Source organism: Stylophora pistillata, chromosome 11 (assembly GCF_964205215.1).
Source record: "Stylophora pistillata chromosome 11, jaStyPist1.2, whole genome shotgun sequence".
Taxonomy (NCBI): Eukaryota; Metazoa; Cnidaria; class Anthozoa; order Scleractinia; family Pocilloporidae; genus Stylophora; species Stylophora pistillata.
In genome coordinates this window covers 30,638,922-30,658,319 of record NC_142529.1, presented here as the reverse complement: position 1 = coordinate 30,658,319, position 19,398 = coordinate 30,638,922, and the positions used below count along the sequence as shown (strand labels likewise).

General features: G+C 43.4%; 2 protein-coding genes and 1 long non-coding RNA gene across 10 annotated transcripts in view; 2 read left to right on the top strand and 1 right to left on the bottom strand.

Annotated features, from left to right (window-relative positions):
• The window catches only part of LOC148721150 (uncharacterized), a 42,426-nt gene that overhangs the window by 5,430 nt on the left and 17,598 nt on the right, over nucleotides 1-19,398 (bottom strand). The gene's annotated exons all lie outside the window — the stretch shown is intronic.
• LOC148721153 (uncharacterized) lies at nucleotides 873-12,336 on the top strand. 2 transcript variants are annotated; one of them, XM_088738481.1, is made up of 2 exons: nucleotides 873-1,954; nucleotides 2,090-12,263. In XM_088738481.1, exon 2 carries the CDS (start codon nucleotides 2,413-2,415, stop codon nucleotides 8,779-8,781), a length of 6,369 nt encoding a protein of 2,122 aa, XP_088594607.1. In that variant the 5' UTR covers nucleotides 873-1,954; nucleotides 2,090-2,412; the 3' UTR covers nucleotides 8,782-12,263. The 2 variants fall into 2 exon arrangements, 1 of the variants encoding a protein (XP_088594607.1); XR_015993179.1 differs by lacking the exon at nucleotides 873-1,954 and having other exon boundaries at nucleotides 2,262-9,078; nucleotides 9,214-12,336.
• On the top strand, nucleotides 15,770-19,175 carry LOC148721152 (uncharacterized). Its single transcript, XM_088738482.1, has one exon. The coding sequence runs from the start codon at nucleotides 16,098-16,100 to the stop codon at nucleotides 18,672-18,674; it is 2,577 nt and encodes an 858-aa protein (XP_088594608.1). The 5' UTR covers nucleotides 15,770-16,097; the 3' UTR covers nucleotides 18,675-19,175.

Sequence of the window (19,398 nt, the reverse complement as noted above, 5' to 3'; positions counted from 1 at the left end):
GAAAAGAAAAGTTGAAGACTTGGAGCAAAAAAAGACAGAACTGGTGGAGGCATTGCAGGAGGCCCTGAAAGTAAAAGATGAATGCTTAAAGGAGAAGGAAAAAGACATAGCCAAATTGACTGAGCAAAATCAAGAGCTGCAGCGTCACATTAACGCCTTAGAAGGAAGACTTGGTGAGGTAGGATGTGCTGGCAAGAAACTTGGAGAGCTTGGCGTAAAGCAAAGGTCCAGGAGACTAAAGGAACTGAAAAGCAGAGCTCAGGTGGCACTCTGGTTTATGGGGTCTTACGGTCTGGAGTTGACTTGTTTAAAAGGTGTGGACCAAAAACATGGAAAGACATACACCATTGATTTGGAGCACAGAGAAACACTGGTGGCAGGTTCTGAGACGGAAGATGATGATAAAGTGGAACAAGTCCTCTACTTATTAGATAAGTTTTGTGCAAGCGATGAACTTTACCATGAACTGACAATAATGTGTGATGAGTTGCCCAAATCATATTTGATAAAGCAAAAACGAAAGCAGCTGAACGACATTTGCACAAGTGAAAGAGTTCCTGGGCATTATCCAGGTGCTCAAATATCATTTACAGAGACATTAAAAGTTCACATAAAAGACCTTCAGAAAAATGATCCCTCATTTGATATAAATGAGCCTGTTAAGGTAAAGATTAGTGGTGATGGGGCCAAAATGTCAAGAAGCTCAAACTTCATGATCCTGTCGTTTTCCCTTTTGCAAACTGCTGAGAAAGTCATGTCTTCAAGAGGAAACCGAACAATTGCTATTGTCAATGGCCCAGAAAAATATGACACTCTTTTTCATCAGCCATCAATGAAATCAACACTGTCTTAGAAGCTGGTTTCATTGATGTTGATGGGAAACAAGTAAAAATTGAAATGTTTCTGGGAGGAGACTATAAATTTCTGCTCATGGTTATGGGCCTCAGTGGTGCCACTTCCACTCATGCTTGCCTGTGGTGTTTGATTCACAAGTTGGATAGGTGGGACACATCAAGGCCTCTTAACCATTACAATTTGGGAGAGATGAAGAGAACCCTGGATCACATTAAATCAATGCTGCCCCTTAAAAAATATTCTGTGATTAATAAACCCTTGTTCAACATTGAACTTGATCACATAATATTAGATGAGCTGCACCTGATGATGAGAGTTACTGATCACCTGACGGAAAACATCATCACTGAGGTAATGGAGAGAGATGGCGAGGCTGACATGAGAAAAAAGAGAGAGGAGAAAAAAGGGATCTACCTGGAATCTCTTGTTTCTACTATCAATAAAATTGGCATTCCATTTTCTATTTGGGAAAAAAAAAATTCTGATGGAAAGGGCAGTGGTTCGTATGAATGGACAAGTCTCATTGGATCTGACAAGAAAAAAATGATGGAACTCCTTCCAGCCCAACTTGCAAAAATTGACATTCTCTACCCTGAAACAAGGCAAACAGTGGTCCAGCTTTGGTCAGATTTCCACAAACTCTATAACATAATCAGTGACTATGATACAAAAGCTAGACAGTATCTTGAAGTTGAAGAAAAGGGGAAAAAGTTCATTGACCTGTTTTGCTCACTAGCTGGAAAGAGAATGAATTATGACAAAAAGAGAGTTACCCCATACATGCACACAATACCCTACCATGTGCCACATTTCATAAAAAATTTTTCCACCATGAAGCAATTCACAGGGCAAGGGGTGGAAAAGAACAATGATGATGCAAAGAGGATATTTTTTCAGAAATCCAATAAATGGGATTGTTGAGGCCTATGCTCAACGCCCTCATTTGGACAGCGGTTTCTCACCCGACATCCGGGCATACAAAAAAAAAAAACACGGCTCCTTTTTTCCACGTGCATGTGCTCGAGCTATTTTGTATCTTTCGAAGCTGTTTAATTTTACCTTGTCCGCCTCCGGATCCTTTACCAAACGTCGATAATCGGTAGGCTTTGTTGTTTTATCTTGGCGTTCTTATTTTTTGGATTTCTTGTTAGTTATTTTAGCCGGTTGTCGGTATGTTGGTAACTTTCGTAACCTTAGCAGCATTGTGATTTAGCCGTTAACTGATTGTTTTCAGAATAAAACGGGGATTTCTACAAAGATTCTGTCCCTCGTCACGTTCTTATCGACTTTGGGATAGGCTTCGACAGGAACGCCTATTCATGGTTTTATTCGATTAGCTTTGTTTTCGCCGTCTCGATAGCAATTATCGCGCCGTTCACTGATTAACTATTGAGATTCGCTTGCATGCACAAGGCCAACTTGGCTAGATAACCTTCACCTTCACAAGCGACAACCTCCGTCGAAAACACCACAATTATTCTGCGAATCGCTAAAATTCGATACGTTCCACCTTCGTTAATTCACATGTTAGCAAATTAGAAGTTCCTTCCTTGTGAAATGGAAAACAACGATGTCAACAAACGCGAGTCGCGACCCTCCACACTGTTAAATTCCGAAGATGTCAGGCGGGAGAAAGCGTTATCCCTGCAGCGCTCTCGTGCTGGTCACCTTGGCTCTCTTACTAAAGTTCAGAACGAAATTGAAACATTGTTACAGGACGAAGACCCGTCGAATGTGACCTTAGTAAAGGAAAGGTTCGACCATTACGAAACGCTGTGGAAGAACTTCGTTTTGTCACACAATAAATTTATGGATGTCGCTGAACCAGGCGAAAGAACGGAAAATGCTGAACGTTTCGACATTTTAGCTGAGCAAAGGACAAGCCTTTCTACAAGTGTTGAAAACTTTATTTGCAACGCAGCAACCAAGTTCAATGAGTGGGTAATGGAGGATTTGCAGAAACCGACTGGTTTAAGGCATCAGGGACTCGCGAGCTCACGTAGTCACCGATCATCGCGACGCTCAAGCAGCACTTACAGCTCGAAAGCACAAGCCCGCAGATTAGAGGCGGAAAAGGCTCAACTGGCTCTTGCGTTTGTGGAACAAGAGAGACAACGGAGAATTGAAGAAGAAATGAGGATGTTAGAGCTGAAAAGAAAACAACGTGAACTTGCCCGGATGCGAGAAGCCGAGGAAGAGGAACTAAAGGCCATCATTAGGCTGGAATCCCTAAAGACCGAGGCAGACCTCAAGCTCGCCGAAGCAAGAAAGGCAGCTGCCATTACGGACTTAGAAGCCAAACTTACGGAAGAAATGGAAGGGGGAGTTTCAGACAACGAGTCATCGTTAGTGGAGTCAACATCTTTCGAGCGTGCGCCACCCTTGTCTGGCAGCATTCTTAATCCTCCGTTGGTTTCTGTCACGCATTCTGTACCACCAGTGACACCCGATGTATCGGCCATGCCTGCACACCTCCCTGGTGTTTCATCCACAACCTTGGCGAGTGATCTGAGTCCACTGGTATTAAGTGGCCATGCTTCTTTCGTGCAGCCCAATCCGTCTACATCCGTAGTGCAGGGTTCATTGATGTCAGCTTCCACCAAAGTTTCAATCATGCCCTTGAATAAACCCGAGACCAGTGTTCCGTCCACAGCCGCTGTCAGCGGTCTCAGCCCACCTGTGATGAACAATCTCACTCCGCCGACACTGCTCTATCAGCCTCCACCCATTACCAAACTACCAGTGACGACTGTGAACACCTCTCAGAGTGGTGCTTCATCTGTTACTGTTAGTGGTCCGAGCGTGCCCGTGACAAGCAGCCTTTCTCCTTGGGCAACGCCCTTTCAGCCTCCATTGGGCACCTCAGGTGTGAATGCAACGCCCATGCCTTCTGTTCAGGGAGAAGTTCTTGCCATGGTTGCTACAGCCATGAAAGAGATTTCAACCACTCAACAAAAGCTTGCATACAACCAAAACCTCCCACCTATTCAGTTTCAGAAATTTGGTGGCATCCCTGCAGAGTTTCCCTTGTTTAAGCAACGCTTTGAGCGCATAGTGATGTCACGAGAAGATATGGATGATAGCAGCAAAATGACTCGCCTAGTGCAGTTCTTAGATGGGGACGCCAAACAGGCAGTAGCAGGCCTTGAGACATCCAAAGATGGACTCCATCAAGCACTGCAAATCCTCGAACAACGGTATGGACGACCGTGTGTGATTGTTAACTCTGTCATCAACAGTCTGGTAAAGGGTCCTCCCATATCTGTCAGCGACAAGATCAACCTTCGGAAATTTGCTGATACTGCCACAAGAGCCCTTGCAACGCTAACGTCCATGAACTGTCTGTCGCAAGTCAACCAAGGTAACATTGTTTACATGACAGAACGGCTACCAAAGCCACTTCAGGACAAGTTTGCCACACTGGCCTGTGACTTGGAAACAAAGGGCCAACATTTCCCAACTCTGACGGATTTTGTTGGTTTTGTGAACAAGCATGCAAACATTGCTAACCACCCAGTCAGTGGCAAAACCCAGCAGTTCAACTACAATAACAACTCCAAGAACAAACGGCTGCCACCAAATGAGAAAATGGACACTCCTAAATACACAATGAATATCAACGATGGTGGGAGGCCGCCACCTAAGACGCCTCCAAAGAGAGGCAGAGACAAAACAAATAGCTGTCGCCACTGTGGTCAAGCACATCCACTCTACCGATGTGAAGCATTTAAGGCGAAGACGCCAAAGGAAAGGATGTCCTTCGTTACTACGAAGAGGCTGTGCCCTAACTGCCTCAAGGGTACCGAACACTCAACAGATACCTGCCCCAGCAGGTTCAGATGTCGAGTTGAAGGATGTGGTGCCTTCCACCACTCGCTCCTTCATCAAACACAGGCTCAGCAGACACCTGGAAATCCTACTTCGGAGGACCAAGCTTCAGGAGTCAATGCCACAACCTCAACGCCTGTCTGTGCCACTGCAGGGTCAGGGGATTCAGAAACAGTCCTCTTACAGGTCGTACCGGTGCGAGTAATTGGCAGTAATGGGTTGGCTGTTACCACTTACGCAATGCTAGACTCCGGATCTGAAGTCACTCTCGTGGACCCATCATTGGTCAGCTCCCTAGGACTCCGTGGCCGACCTGACCATTTACTCCTCTCAACTGTGAGCAGTTGCAATGAGCTTCAAAGGGGAGAAAGGGTTAATCTTGCAGTTGAGTCTCTCATTGACGAACAGCCACAACAGCTTCAGCTTAAGGAAGTGTGGTCTGGGAAAGAGCTCAACATCCCGTTGCGCCACCAGCGCATAGCCATAAGCAAAGAAAGATGGCCGCATCTTCAAGATGTTCCTTTTCCGGAAGTTGAAAGGCAGAAGATCTCGCTCATCATAGGGACAAATATTCCTGAAGTGTTTGTTCCCCTGGAGGTTCGTCATGGAGGACCAAATGACCCCATCGCGATCCGTTCGTGCCTTGGCTTTGCTGTCCTCGGTAGATCAGGTGAAAGAACGACACAACAGTGCCACAATGTTTACCACATCCATACCTCCGCCAATGACATTTCCCTCCACCATCAAGTTGAACTCTTCTGGGAGTCGGAGTCTCTTGGCACTACCAAACCTTACAAGTCCATGTCAGTTGAAGACAGGTATGCCGAACGGGTTATTAACAGCACGATTTCAAAGTCAAATGACCATTACTGCATGGGACTCCTTTGGAGACGTGATCCACCTGACCTTCCCTTCAACCGCGCAATGGCTGAAATACGTCTCCGTCACCTGGGGCGACGCCTTGAGAAGGATGAAGTCCTGCATGAGAAGTACCGTTCAGTTATCGATGGTTACATTGCCAAAGGCCATGCTCGTAAGCTCACTAAAGAACATGCTGAACAAAGAAGTAACAAGACCTGGTACCTTCCCCACCATCCTGTTACTAGCCCCAACAAACCAGGCAAGATCCGTGTAGTGTTCGACGCAGCGGCAAAGTTTCAAGGCACTTCGTTGAATGATGAACTCCTACAAGGTCCAGATTATATCAACAGCCTAGCAGGTGTTCTTATGCGGTTTCGACAGGAGGAGGTTGTTCTCATTGCAGACATAGAACAGATGTTCCACCAAGTTCGGGTACCTGCTGAAGACTGCGATGCCCTTCGGTTCCTGTGGTGGACTGGAAATCTCAGTGATGAACCCGAGGAGTACCAGATGCAGGTCCACATATTTGGTGCCACATCCTCCCCTTGTTGCTCCAATAAAGCTTTGCGACAAACTGCTGACGATAATGAGGACAAGTATGGCAGCGAAGTTGCAGAAACCGTCCGTCGTAACTTTTATGTCGACGACCTCCTTAAGTCTATTCAGACAACTGATCAAGCAATCACCCTTGCCTTTAAATTGGTTGCCATGCTGAAAGAGGGCGGCTTTCACCTGACCAAGTTTTTGAGCAACAGAAGAGAGGTTCTGTCTGCGCTTCCTTCCCAAGAAAGAGCCAATCCAACTCTTAACCTTGAGTTGGACAGATTACCAATCAATCGTACCTTGGGTCTTCACTGGGATGCTGAGAGGGACGTATTCTGCTTCAAGACAGTGACTTCCACCAAACCTGCCACGAAGCGTGGAATTCTCTCCACCATAAGCTCGCTGTTCGACCCTCTCGGATTCCTGTCACCATTTGTGCTCCCAGTCAAAGTGCTTATTCAAGATCTCTGGAAAGAGAAGGTTGGATGGGACGAAGAAATCCAAGACCACCATTTGAAAGTTTGGCGACGCTGGACACATTCTCTTCCACAGCTTGAGGAGATCCAGTTACCTCGCTGCTACAGGAACTTAAGTATGCCGAGCAATTGCACAGTTCAACTCCACATGTTCAGCGATGCAAGTGAGTATGCCTACTCAACCTCTGCATACTTAAGACTGAGTGACAACCATGGTGACCAAACACACTGGTCCTTTGTCTTCGGTAAATGCCGTAATGCACCCCTCAGGAGACCAACCATCCCACGCCTCGAGCTCATGGCGAGCCTGATGGCAGTCCGAACCAGCAACCTCATTAGGGCTGAGCTTGATTTTCCCATCGACTGCATTGTTTTCTGGACCGACTCACTAACAGTGCTCCAGTATATCAAGAACAAAACGAGAAGATTCCATCGCTTCGTTGCCACCAGATTAGAGGAAATCCATGAGCATACTACACCCGATCAGTGGCATCATGTCCCAGGAACCCTGAATCCAGCGGATGATGGATCTCGAGGCATGCCTATAGAAGCCCTTCACCCTGGATGCCGCTGGTGGACTGGACCCAAATTCTTATGGCAAACAGAGGAACATTGGCCTCACCGCAAAGTGGGTGACATCCTGGAGAATGACAAGGAAGTAATCACTCCGAGAACCAATCAGAGTATAACAGCTACAGCTGTTTCCTCCTTGGATGAACTGTTGAGGAAGTTTTCCTCATGGCCTAAGCTGGTCAGGACTGTGGCATTGATCATGCGTTTTCTTCAATTTGTCAGGTCCAAATGCAGTGTACCAGCCATATCTAACCATGGCGGGATCAGATTAACAGAGATGCTCACCGCTTCAAAGGCCATCATAAAAAGGGTCCAACGGCAGTATTTCCAAGGAGAGCTGGAAGCCTTGGAGTCTGGTAAACCTGTGAAGAAAGACAGTAAGTTAAGTACACTTAGTCCAATCCTCGTCAATGGTACAATATGCGTTGGAGGCCGGCTACGACATGCACCAGTAGCCTTTCAAGCCATCCATCCATTGGTGATCCCAAGCGAGCATCCCATTGCTACACTGCTTGTTCGACATCACCATGAGATCTTTGGACATGCAGGTCGGGAACATGTGCTATCTACACTGCGTCAGAAATTCTGGATTCTCAACGCCCGCGCATTGACCCGACGTATACTACGCTCCTGCATAGCCTGCCGCAAACGACATGAAGGTGTCATGAAACAGATGATGGGAGACCTACCGAAGCCCAGACTCACACCTCATGAGCCACCCTTTACCTACACGGGGGTGGACTTCTTCGGTCCCTTCCACGTCAAGAAGGGTCGTAGCTCTGAGAAAGTTTATGGATGCATCTTCGTCTGTCTCACCTGCAGGGCTATCCACATTGAGGATGTTGGATCCTTAGAGTCAGACGCCTTCATCCAAGCCCTGCGACGCTTTATTAACATTCGTGGGGCCGTCAAGGAAGTCTGGAGTGACAATGGTACCAATTTCACTGGTGGTGAAAAGGAAATTAGAGATGCCATTCAAGACCTGGACCACAACATCATTCAGAGATCCCTGCATGAGAAAGATGTCGAATGGCATTGCCAACCATTGACAAAGTGGCATTTCCACCCCCCAACCGCCAGCCATATGTCCGGGGTGTGGGAGCGACTCATCAGGAGTGTCTGTGGTACCATGAAGGCCATCCTAGGTCACCCTCATGCCTTCATTACCAGGGAGACCCTCAGAACTGTCTTTGCTGAGACAGTCGGAATACTCAACAGTCGGCCTTTATGCCCAAGCAGCGACGACCCTGATGACTGCGAACCCATTACTCCCAGTCATCTCCTACAACAACGAAAAGGGATGTCTTTGCCGCCAGGAGATTTCCAAGACAGAGACCTGTATTCCCGCAGGCAATGGCGAAGGGGCCAAATTCTCTCAAACCACTTCTGGGTTAGATGGCTGCGTGAATACTTACCCCTGCTTCAGGAGCGCAAGAAGTGGATTCTCAAACGGCGCAACTTGGCTGTCAACGACCTGGTCCTTGTTGTAACAGAGAATACCCCTCGTGGTCACTGGTTGCTAGGTCGAGTTACAAAGGTGTTTCCTGGCAAGGATGGCCTGGTTCGTACAGCCGAGATCAAGACCAAGAATTCGACGCTGCTGCGTCCAATCTCAAAGTTGTGTCTTCTGGAGGAGTCAAATTAGCAACGAACATTTAGTGTCTGCCTTTTTTAACGCTGAGCTTTTTACGAACTGTTAGGATCCGAGTAGCCTTGTTGAACGTGCTCTTAAGTTTAGCTAGTTCAAAGGGGGGAGCATGTTGAGGCCTCTGCTCAACGCCCTCATTTGGACAGCGGTTTCTCACCCGACATCCGGGCATACAAAAAAAAAAAACACGGCTCCTTTTTTCCACGTGCATGTGCTCGAGCTATTTTGTATCTTTCGAAGCTGTTTAATTTTACCTTGTCCGCCTCCGGATCCTTTACCAAACGTCGATAATCGGTAGGCTTTGTTGTTTTATCTTGGCGTTCTTATTTTTTGGATTTCTTGTTAGTTATTTTAGCCGGTTGTCGGTATGTTGGTAACTTTCGTAACCTTAGCAGCATTGTGATTTAGCCGTTAACTGATTGTTTTCAGAATAAAACGGGGATTTCTACAAAGATTCTGTCCCTCGTCACGTTCTTATCGACTTTGGGATAGGCTTCGACAGGAACGCCTATTCAGGGATGTTGCAAGAGATGTTCTTCAGTCAGAATCAAGGCAGATAGCATTACAAGGTTATGATAGAGAGAAACGAAAGTATAACAAACAAAACAAAAATTACTGGGAAGAAGGCATAGTTGAAACTCGGAAAAAAAGGCAAAGATCACAAGTGATCACAAGTGAAGAGCCAGGCCCTTCAGATGAGCTCACAGAACAAGAAGAAGACCTTGGCAAACTGAGTGTTTCTCAACTTAAAGAAAGGATAAAATCAAAAAATATTCAAGTAAAGGGATTGGCCAAACTGAAAAAGAGAGAACTCATTGAACTCTTTAAGTATACCCCCTAAATGTGCAAATTAATTCAAGATAATGGCTGACCCTTGCCCCCTCCTGACAAAAGAACAATTTTGACAAAATGTGTATGACAAAATGCACTGAGATATATTTACCATTTCTTACAAGAAAACATGTTATATCTTTAGATTTAGTTAGAATTACAAGTAATTTCAGTTAAAGATAGTATTATTAAAGTATTTACCCTTACATATTCTTATTTTGTGTCTATCATAGGTAAACTTTAATTAAAGCAGAGAAAACTAAAAGTGAAACAAATCTCAACAACTTTGACCTGACATTCATTCAAAACAATAATCTTTTTCTAAATTAGATGTTATGTCCATCACATGCCCTTCTATTTACTGTAATAAGAACATTTTCTACTGGAGACCTGGATGCCTGTCTAAGTGCACCTTTTGAAAAGGTAAAACGTTTCTTTGAAAACTTCAGCACTAGCTTTAACTTCAGGGGAAAACGTACAGCACTACCTTGTCCTAATTCCTTTAAATAATAATACCAGTACGATGGAAGGCAAAACCTACTGAAATCACTCAGTTCATAGAGCATCGAAATCCCATCCCCTGACAATGTTCCATGTCCTCTAAATATATATCTAATGATATCATGGTCAATGGCAATTTCCACTGAGTAGGTTGCCTTCACTGCCTTGCTTTTAAGAATGCCTAATATTGCATATGTGAAAACATCAGCAGCCTTCTCTAGTATTTCTTTGCTGATCTTTGGATTAGAGTAACCACTGTAAGATTTAGTTACAGAAAAAAAAATATCAAAATAATATTTTAGTTTTTAAGGCCACTGTAAACATCAAATAACACGTAACCCTTTAAGCCCAGATTTGACTATGCATATTCTCCTCAACATTTTCTCCTCATTTCTTATATATGGTATGAAGAAAAGTTTAAACATCAAGAAATATTAACCTTTGGTGATCACTTCCTTCATTTTTATGACCTGTTTGTTTGATTAGGTAGTAACATTGTAAAGAAACATTTAATGCAGGGAACTATTACTGGGCCTGTTGCACAAACTACCAAGACACCATTACTGGGACCTAAAGGGATAACCAAGAACTAAAAAATTATTATTTAAGCGTAAGCCTATTTAACAATTGGTTCATGCTTTAGCGTGCACTATCGAGTTATGGAGCACGCGGGAAGTTTGGAGAGCACGAAAGAAGCCTAAGAGTTGCCCGAGGCGATAGCCGAGGGAAACTCTAGCTTCTTGAGTGCTCTCCAAACTTCCCACGTGCTCCATAACTCGATAGTGCACAGCTGAAAGCATGAACCAATTGTTTTAGAACATAGCCGGTGGAATTGTGCATCAAATCCGACGCGAAAAACGGACAACAATATCAGTTGAAGCGAATCGTGACGGCGCTGTTTCCGAGTCTCCTTTTCCTTTGTTTTTCTCTCTTTCTGCCTCAGTTAAGAGCTCTAGCCCAAGGGAAAAGGTCGAAACATTGTCTTCGTTTTCCCCGCGCTAACAATGGCCGCTCGCGCGAAAAAAAAAGTTCTGGCGAAGTCGGATTTGCTGACGCTATCAGAGTGCACTATCGGGATTTTGAGCACACTCACGTATAATGAATTTAATTGCGCGACTCTGTTAGCTATGTTCTAATGCACAACAGTTGATTAGACGGTTCCCAAGAGCTTGCCCAGGCCGGCCAGTCTTTCCATTTTACCAGATATTCATCATCCTGTATAAAGGTGAAATTACACATCATCTTAGTGCTTACTAAGTTTCGCTTATAGCTCTGTTTAATAGTAAACACATTGAATTACTTGCAGATGAGCTTCATATAAATTAATTCATACCTCCTTACTCGACGATTTCCGCTTGCTGACAAGTCTCTCCACTTGATATAATTTCGCCCCGGGTTTATAATTTCTTTTGCATGTAGAAAAGGTTCAAAATCCGCCGAAGAAAGATTATTCAGAGCAACATAATTTACGCATTCTTTGCTTCGAACCGATCTTGCCACATCCTCGGAGACCCAGGGGCAGTGAGTCGATTTCAAGTTAAGGGCAGAAGAGCCCCTGGGGACATTGTCTTACCAGACTAGTTGCAAACGGTCGCAGTCGTTCTGGCATCTGATTGGTGCCAGAAAATCTTTGTGTTTTTCTGCCCAATCAGAGTGAAGTGTCGTTTGGAGTCCTTTCGTGTGTATTAACACGCACATCTACAACAAGCTCTGTTGCTCGCTATGTTTGTCTCGGCTGTGCGACGAAGCTTTGCCCGAGGTGAAAAGTTTCAGTCTCAGCACACAATGTAAGAGAAATCGATCAGATTGTCCGCGAAATCTTACCGGAAATTATACCGAATACTTTCGCAGGTATCACAAGAGAACGTGTTCAAAAGTTTGCGAGGTTCGTATAAAACATAATGGTTGCAGGCATTGATATGTCGCTTTAAACGTTAGATGAGATGAAAGCTTAAACTTTCAAGATTTTTTGTATAATTTGCTGTCACTGAAACTTTTCCAATCCCGTGAAGCCATTTCGTCGCAAGGGCCACGCAGGTATGTAGAGCAACTGGCGCTTACGCATTTTTTTGTGCACGCCCGGCCAAAATCTAATCTAATCTTCGCTTGAAAAATTAAAAATAAAAGCTAAACGTGGAAACTTTTGTTTATTAGATGTGGGTAGATAACCCTGTACTAAGCTGACATTTACAATAAAGCAAGCCTGCCCTTTCCATCCAATATTTCTTGGTCTTTGGTTTTGTTTTCCCCGATGAAAGCAGCATCGATTCCAAATGATCAAAGGTAATTAACTTGGTCTTCAACAATCGATAAAAGAGGTGAAATGACAATGACCAAGGGACTAGAAGAGAATCCGTGGCCTTTCGAGCTCAAGAATTTGAACACTCAACGCAGCAGTTGAAAGATTAAACTTTCTCCAAACCCCTTCGGTAGCTGTCCGAAAACATATCTCCTTTCCACGATGTTCTCGATGATTAGTTTTTGTTCAGATTTTAATTAGATAACCGGAAACACAGCTAAGCTTTCTTTAAGCGCTTGCTGAAGGTCGTCCACGTACTTGACGTTATCTGCAAGTTTGGCGATATTGTAAAGACTTTACTACAAGGCAACGATTAGAGTTTGGCGCGCACAGAAAGCTACGCAAGCATAAGCGCCAGTTGCTTGACATACCTACGTGGCTTCACGGGATTGGAAAAGTTTCAGTCACAACAAATTGTACAAAAAATCTTAAAAGCTTTAAGCTTACATCTCATCTAACGTTTAAAGCGACATATCAATGCCTGCAACCATTATGTTTTATACGAACCTCGCAAACTTTTGAACACGTTCTCTTGTGATACCTGCGAAAGTATTCAGTATAATTTCCGGTAAGATTTCGCGCACAATCTGATCGATTTCTCTCACATTGTGTGCTGAGACTGAAACTTTTCGCCTCGGGCAAAGCTTCGTCGCACGGCCTAGACAAACATAGCGTGCAACAGAGCTTGTTGTATACATGCGTGTTAAAACACACGAAAGGACTCCAAACGACACTTCACTCTGATTGGGCAGAAAAACACAAAGATTTTCTGGCACCAATCAGATGCCAGAACGACTGCGACCGTTTGGAACTAGTCTTGTAAGACAATGTCCCCAGGGGCTCTTCTGCCCTTAACTTGAAATCGACTCACTACCCCTGGGTCTCCGAGGATGATCTTGCCATATTCTTTCACGTAATCCGATACCTTCGGGCATGCTCCTTTCAACTAAGAGTACACCGCATTCAGAAAGTATCGTGTGAACAAAATGACTCCGATTTCTGGTAATGAATTTATTTTCATTAAACGGGTATGGTTAGCCAAATGTTGCAAAACTCAACAACTTGCATATTTATATTCAACAACTTATATTTATGCTCAACAAAATATATTTTTATTCAACAGTTTACAATTATATTCAACATTTTATATTTATGTTCAACGACACGCATTTTCTTTTCATATGATATTCAACCAAAATTATTTTCATTCGACAACAATATTTATTCAACTTCAATAGCTATTTATTTTACTCAAAATTTATTTAATTGTTCAACTTCAGTGCAAACTTTTTACTCAACAAAAACAATCATTCAACTTCTACCATGCATAGTTATTTAATGACATACCTTCTAATATGACTGAGCGTTCGAAAGATTCCGGACATTCAAAATATCGTCATTCAACAAAATTCCCCGGCCCTACCCCCGAACTACCCCAAACATGAAACCCATTCCCTTCCAATACGAAGATTATGGACTGGAACCCGATCATTCAATTTGCGCCAAAAATCAAAATGGCAGCTATAACACTGGACGAACATTCATTCTCCAATTGCTTTGAGGATGTTATAAGCTTGTTAAATGTTTGTGAAGAGGGAGAAGACAGTATTTCCCGACCATTTATGGAGAGGGTGATCAATTGCTTAGAATCAGCGGCAAAATTTGTCGAAAACGTGTTACTGATTGTAAACGAGTGCGAAGGAGAGTTGACTGAGGTTGCTGGAAATTTAAGGGTTTTGTTCCACAGTTGGTGCCGAAAATTGACAGAACTGGGGTTAAGGAATACTCCAAACTGTACTAACTTAGCAGTATATCTGTTACTCAATTTGGTCACTTAATTCATCTGGATATTTGAGATACTCTCTAACTATCTCTGGTGTCAGCTCAACAGGTTTAAAGGTGAACACACTCTCAAACAAATGTGGGTGCTTTGACATCTCATCAAGAACACCAACGGTAATCAATCCTTTTCTCAACTGATCCAAAGCCATTTTACGTTTTGAAATGACCTCATACATGACCATTGATTGGATTATTTTCCCTTTGGTAGACATCTGAAATAAAATAATAAATTAACAGAAATGGTCGGGAAATACTGTTTTCTCCCGCTTCACAAACATTTAACAAGCTTATAACATCCTCAAAGCAATTGAAGAATGAATCTTCGTCTAGTGTTATGGCTGCCATTTTGATTTTTGGCGCAAATTGAATGATCGGGTTCCATTCCATAATCTTTGTATTGGAAGGGAATGGGTTTCATGTTTGGGGGTAGTTCGGGGGTAGGGGCGGGGAATTTTGTTAAATGACGATATTTTGAATGTCCGGGAACTTTCAAACACTTAGTCATACTAGAAGGTATGTCATTAAATACTATGCATGCTAGAAGTTGAGTAATCATTTTTGTTGGGTAAAACGTTTGGACTGAAGTTGAACAATTAATTTTGTCGAGTAAAATAAATATATCGATTGAAGTTGATTAAATATTGTTGTTGAATGAAAATAATTTTGGTTGAATATGAAAAGAAAATGTGTGTCGTTGAACATCAATATCATAAAATGTTGAATATAACTGTAAACTGTTGAATAAAAATATATTTTGTTGAGCATAAATATTAGTTGTTGAATATAAATATGCAAGTTGTTGAATTTTGCAACATTTGGCTAACCATAAACGGGTGGCGTTACTAGTATGAACCTTCCAAACGGACAATACAAGTCATTCGAACGGACTGATGTTTTTCAACAAACGGATGACCGAGCCGTTCGAACGGGCTAATGTTTTCAACGAGCGGATGACCAAGCCGTTCGAACGGGCTGATGTTTTCGACCAACGGGTGACCAAGCCGTTCGAACGGGCTGCTGATTTCGACGAACGGATGACCGAAGCCGTTCAAACGGATACAAATCCTTTTTGTAAACCAAGAGATTCAAGTGCGAGTATTTGATCCTCTATGCTTGTAAGTTGAGTTATAACCAACAAAACGGGCCGTTTATCGTCGTTGGCCTCGAAGCGTGCAAGCAGCACTAGAGCTTGGAAAATTGTGAGTGAGAACTTTATTTTAGCACGATAAGTAAAATCAGCATTGCTGGTGGGGTCGTGCAAACAATAGTTACGAAAAAATAAAATACTTAAACGTCCCCTCTCACTGTCGTGTCCGTCGATTATCCATTTTTCTTCATATCGAGTTGGCGACGACTTTTTTCCATTCCCCCGAAAACCATGTGATCCTCAAAAATCCTCCACCCTCTCCAATTATGGATAATGACTAGCCCCTTTGGGTAATGTTTAAGTTACTTAATCCCAATGACATTTCCCTTTCTACTGATCGGCCGTTCAGACAACTCTGGTTTTGGTTATACGGCACCCAATCCAAATGCCCTTACACTTTTCAGACCTACTTTGATACCCTAAAGTTCGATGCTCTATACTTGCGGAGTGAATTATTCGTGTGTTATGGGATGGACGGTCGATAACACGAACGATTGACCACGAAAGAAAGCGCGTAACGGAAAAAGAAGTAATCATATTCTACTTCCAACTTTTCAAAAGAAACCTATTGGTTAGGAAGGTTAATTGCGTCGAAAGAGAAAGGTTTATGAGTCGAAACCGAAGGGAATCAGATAATGTCGTATAACGGTAACTTAAAATTTCAGTTAGAATTTGTTTCATTTTTGAGTGAAAATGACTTCGGCAAGACAGCAAGTGGATGAAGGAGATTTGAACGCTGTTTTCAAACGACTTGGGGAGCGAGGAAAAGACGCTGAGTTGATCAAAAAGTATAATAAGTACTTCCTTGGTGCACTCTTACAGTTGCTGACGCAAATCTTCAAGCGAGTTACTGAGAATAAAGTCACCGTCAGACTCTACGGGAGTGCAGCTGAAGATTTAAAGTGTGTTTCACCCGATGACTATGGGGATAACGACGTCATGGTGTTCCCAAGCTCGGAAGCCCTCTTGATTAACAAAGAAATGGTCGATCATTTACTGGAAAATCCATTACATGCGAGGATCAGAGCACGCGACCATCCCGTTTTGCAGTCGTGCCTTGTAGAAGGCACTGAATACCTGGCAACTTCAGCACTGAAGAACTTCAATCCCGTAATCTATGGCAGCAAATGTTCTGAATTTTTTAATTATTTCATGAATGCATTGCGAGTATTATCAAAGGATGATCCCAAAAACCCTCTTCCGTTCGTTGTGAATTGGAAGGACAAGGAAACAGGCCCAGCTTTCACCCTTGATGTCAAGAACTCGGTTGATACGATACGCGAACAATTGCAAAAGATGACGGAGTCGACGCGGCTGGATTGCTTGAACAACCCTGGTTTGGAATGGTTCTTTAGTGCGCTATGCTCGATGAGGGGAGTCGAATATACCAGGGAGAACGCCGCAGCTTTGGACGACCTCCTAGAGTATGCCAGTGGGTTACAGGAGTCATTGGCTAAAGGTGGCCCTGATGGTATTCTCGAACGCTTACCAGCTTACCTCATTAAAGTGATGTCAAGCGATGCACTTAAAAAATTCAGAGCCCTAATGGAACCTACTATAAGCCAATCACCAAACGTAAACGTAAGTCGGGCGGATGTGATGTGTCCTGATGATTCAAGCGTCACGCCACCAAAGTGTAACGCAGTTGAAGGCGGAAGTAAAACAAGAACTATCCATCATGGATTTAAAGTCATGCCATCAAGCAGCAACGATACCCAGACGCTTAAGATTCAAAACTCAGAGTCCACCCCTTCTCATGCCATGGAATTCACAGGATGTCCAAGCAAACTTCAGCCTGAAAAACCAACTAACAGAGATGCGAATAACCTGACAAGAAACACCGTTAAGGCAAAACAAGATCGCGAGCAGGATAAAGATAAAACCAAAACAAAACAGAAGACCGCATTTCAAAGTGAAAAAGACGATCAGACAGGAGAAAGTGAAGCAAGAAAATATTTCAAGCGATTAATTGACCATTTATTCGGGAATGAAGCTGAAGTCAAAGAACCCTCTGAAGACGACACAGCCCATTTTAAACGAAAAATGGGAGTGGATTTTGTGCTAGCCTTAAGATCTCTGGGATGGCCGAATCCTGCACGAGATTGGCTCGAAATAGAGCGAAAATGGCCTTCCAGTGACCTGGTGAATGAGATCATTAAAGAAGGCTACCACTTGGTTGTGAAGCCTCCAAAGTACAGTAAAGATCCAGATTGCGACTTCAGAATCTCATTTTCTCATGCAGAGTACCTGTTAAGCCAAGAGATGAACGACATCCAACGCGACTGTTACCGTTGTTTGAAAAAGGTTTACCGTGCTTATCTTTCCAGCCCAGAAGGTTTGGTGTCATTCCACCTCAAGAACCTCTTTTTGCAAACAATAGAGGAGACTGGCGCCGAGATGTGGACCGAGAGCAAGAGAGCCGAGTGTATGATGAAACTCCTCGGAAACCTGCTAAAAGCTTTAAAAGACAAAGACTTACGACATTTCTTCGTAAGATCCTACAACCTTTTTGGTGTTGATTACATCGACAAGCCCGAAAATCTGGCAGCCTTGGCCGAGATGGTGGAGAAGATCATGGAAAGTCCAGTGGAGTTTGGCGAAGCTTTGATCCACCAAAATGGAGAAGATACGAGGCAAGTTAAAAAGAATCAACCGCATCAAGATGGCGAGCGAGCGGTGCCTGGAGGAGCAGCTGAACTGGGAGGCCTCAATGATAACCAAGAAAACAAAGAAGTTCCGAGAGATGCTGTATTGCAGAGCCCTCAGCAAAGTGGCAACCAACGTCCAAATTATAGATACCATGACATGCAAGACATGTACCTCCAAGTCGGCAAAGAGTTAGCGGAGAAAGCTTTAAACGGTGATGAAATCCGTGATCCTCTTGAAAAGTCCTTGGTAGAAGATCTCAAAAAAATGATGGAAAGCCACAATTTTCAGACTGAAAGTTTCCTTAAAATGTTGAGAAGTGGCTGGAGCAATGCGTATTTCAGGATCTGCCTTAATTCCGAGCTGGAAATGAGGCGGTCAATGCTTCATGCATTTCGCGAGGATGTGGAAACGTGGAAGTACATGTTGAGGCAGGAAGACCTAGTACCAGGGAATGAAGCAGCCGTAGCCAATCGACTGCTGGATCCATCGAATAAGGATGGTTTTGATGTAAACAACGTATTTCCAGCTGGTGGAGTTGCACAGCTCATGCGCATGTTCCTTCGTAGTTCTCTCCAAACCACCTCAACCAGCGCGAGTGCAGACGACCCAGGCTGTGGATGATATAGCTCCAGACTGAACTGAACCATTAGTTGGAGAAGTGACATTGTTGGTTATTTACTTACCGGTAAATTGACTGCGTTTGTAATGTACTTTAGTTTCGCAAATGATGCGCGTTCACATAGGACTTAAAAAAGCACAAAAAGTACGTTTTGCCTCTTAATGAAAAGAAATTCGTGCTCTTGATTTTAAGCTTCTTTTTTCTGAATGAACGTGTTTCTAAGTGCAAGGTGATGTTATTCAGTGCATGACACAGGCGTACGGGGAAAAAAGAACTCTGAGTGCTCCAAATGGAGTCAATAGTATGACCTCCTGATTAGTACTGCAGACACTCTATAACTGAGCTATCTGAGACTCGTGATAGGCTGTGTTTTTGCAGGCAAGATAATCGTTGATGGGCGTTCAAGACCGTGCTTGCTTCCGGCTGCATAGTTTATCTGTTTCTTTTTTTTTCGTTTGCATTTGAACTGGTTGCAATTATTATTACATTTTTTTTTTACTCTGTCTTGGCTAATTATATATCTAACAATAACACAACAACAATCTTTATATGAACTCTTTCTTACCTAAAATACTCATTCAAGCTGATCAATGAAATTGGAGAAGTGGCTACCTGGTGTAACCAAGGGGACTAGCAGGGCCAGGCAAAGACAAACAACCAAAATACCTAATTTGTATCACCCAATTTAAGTTGCTATTTTGTTTCTGGAATTGTTGCAAACATCAT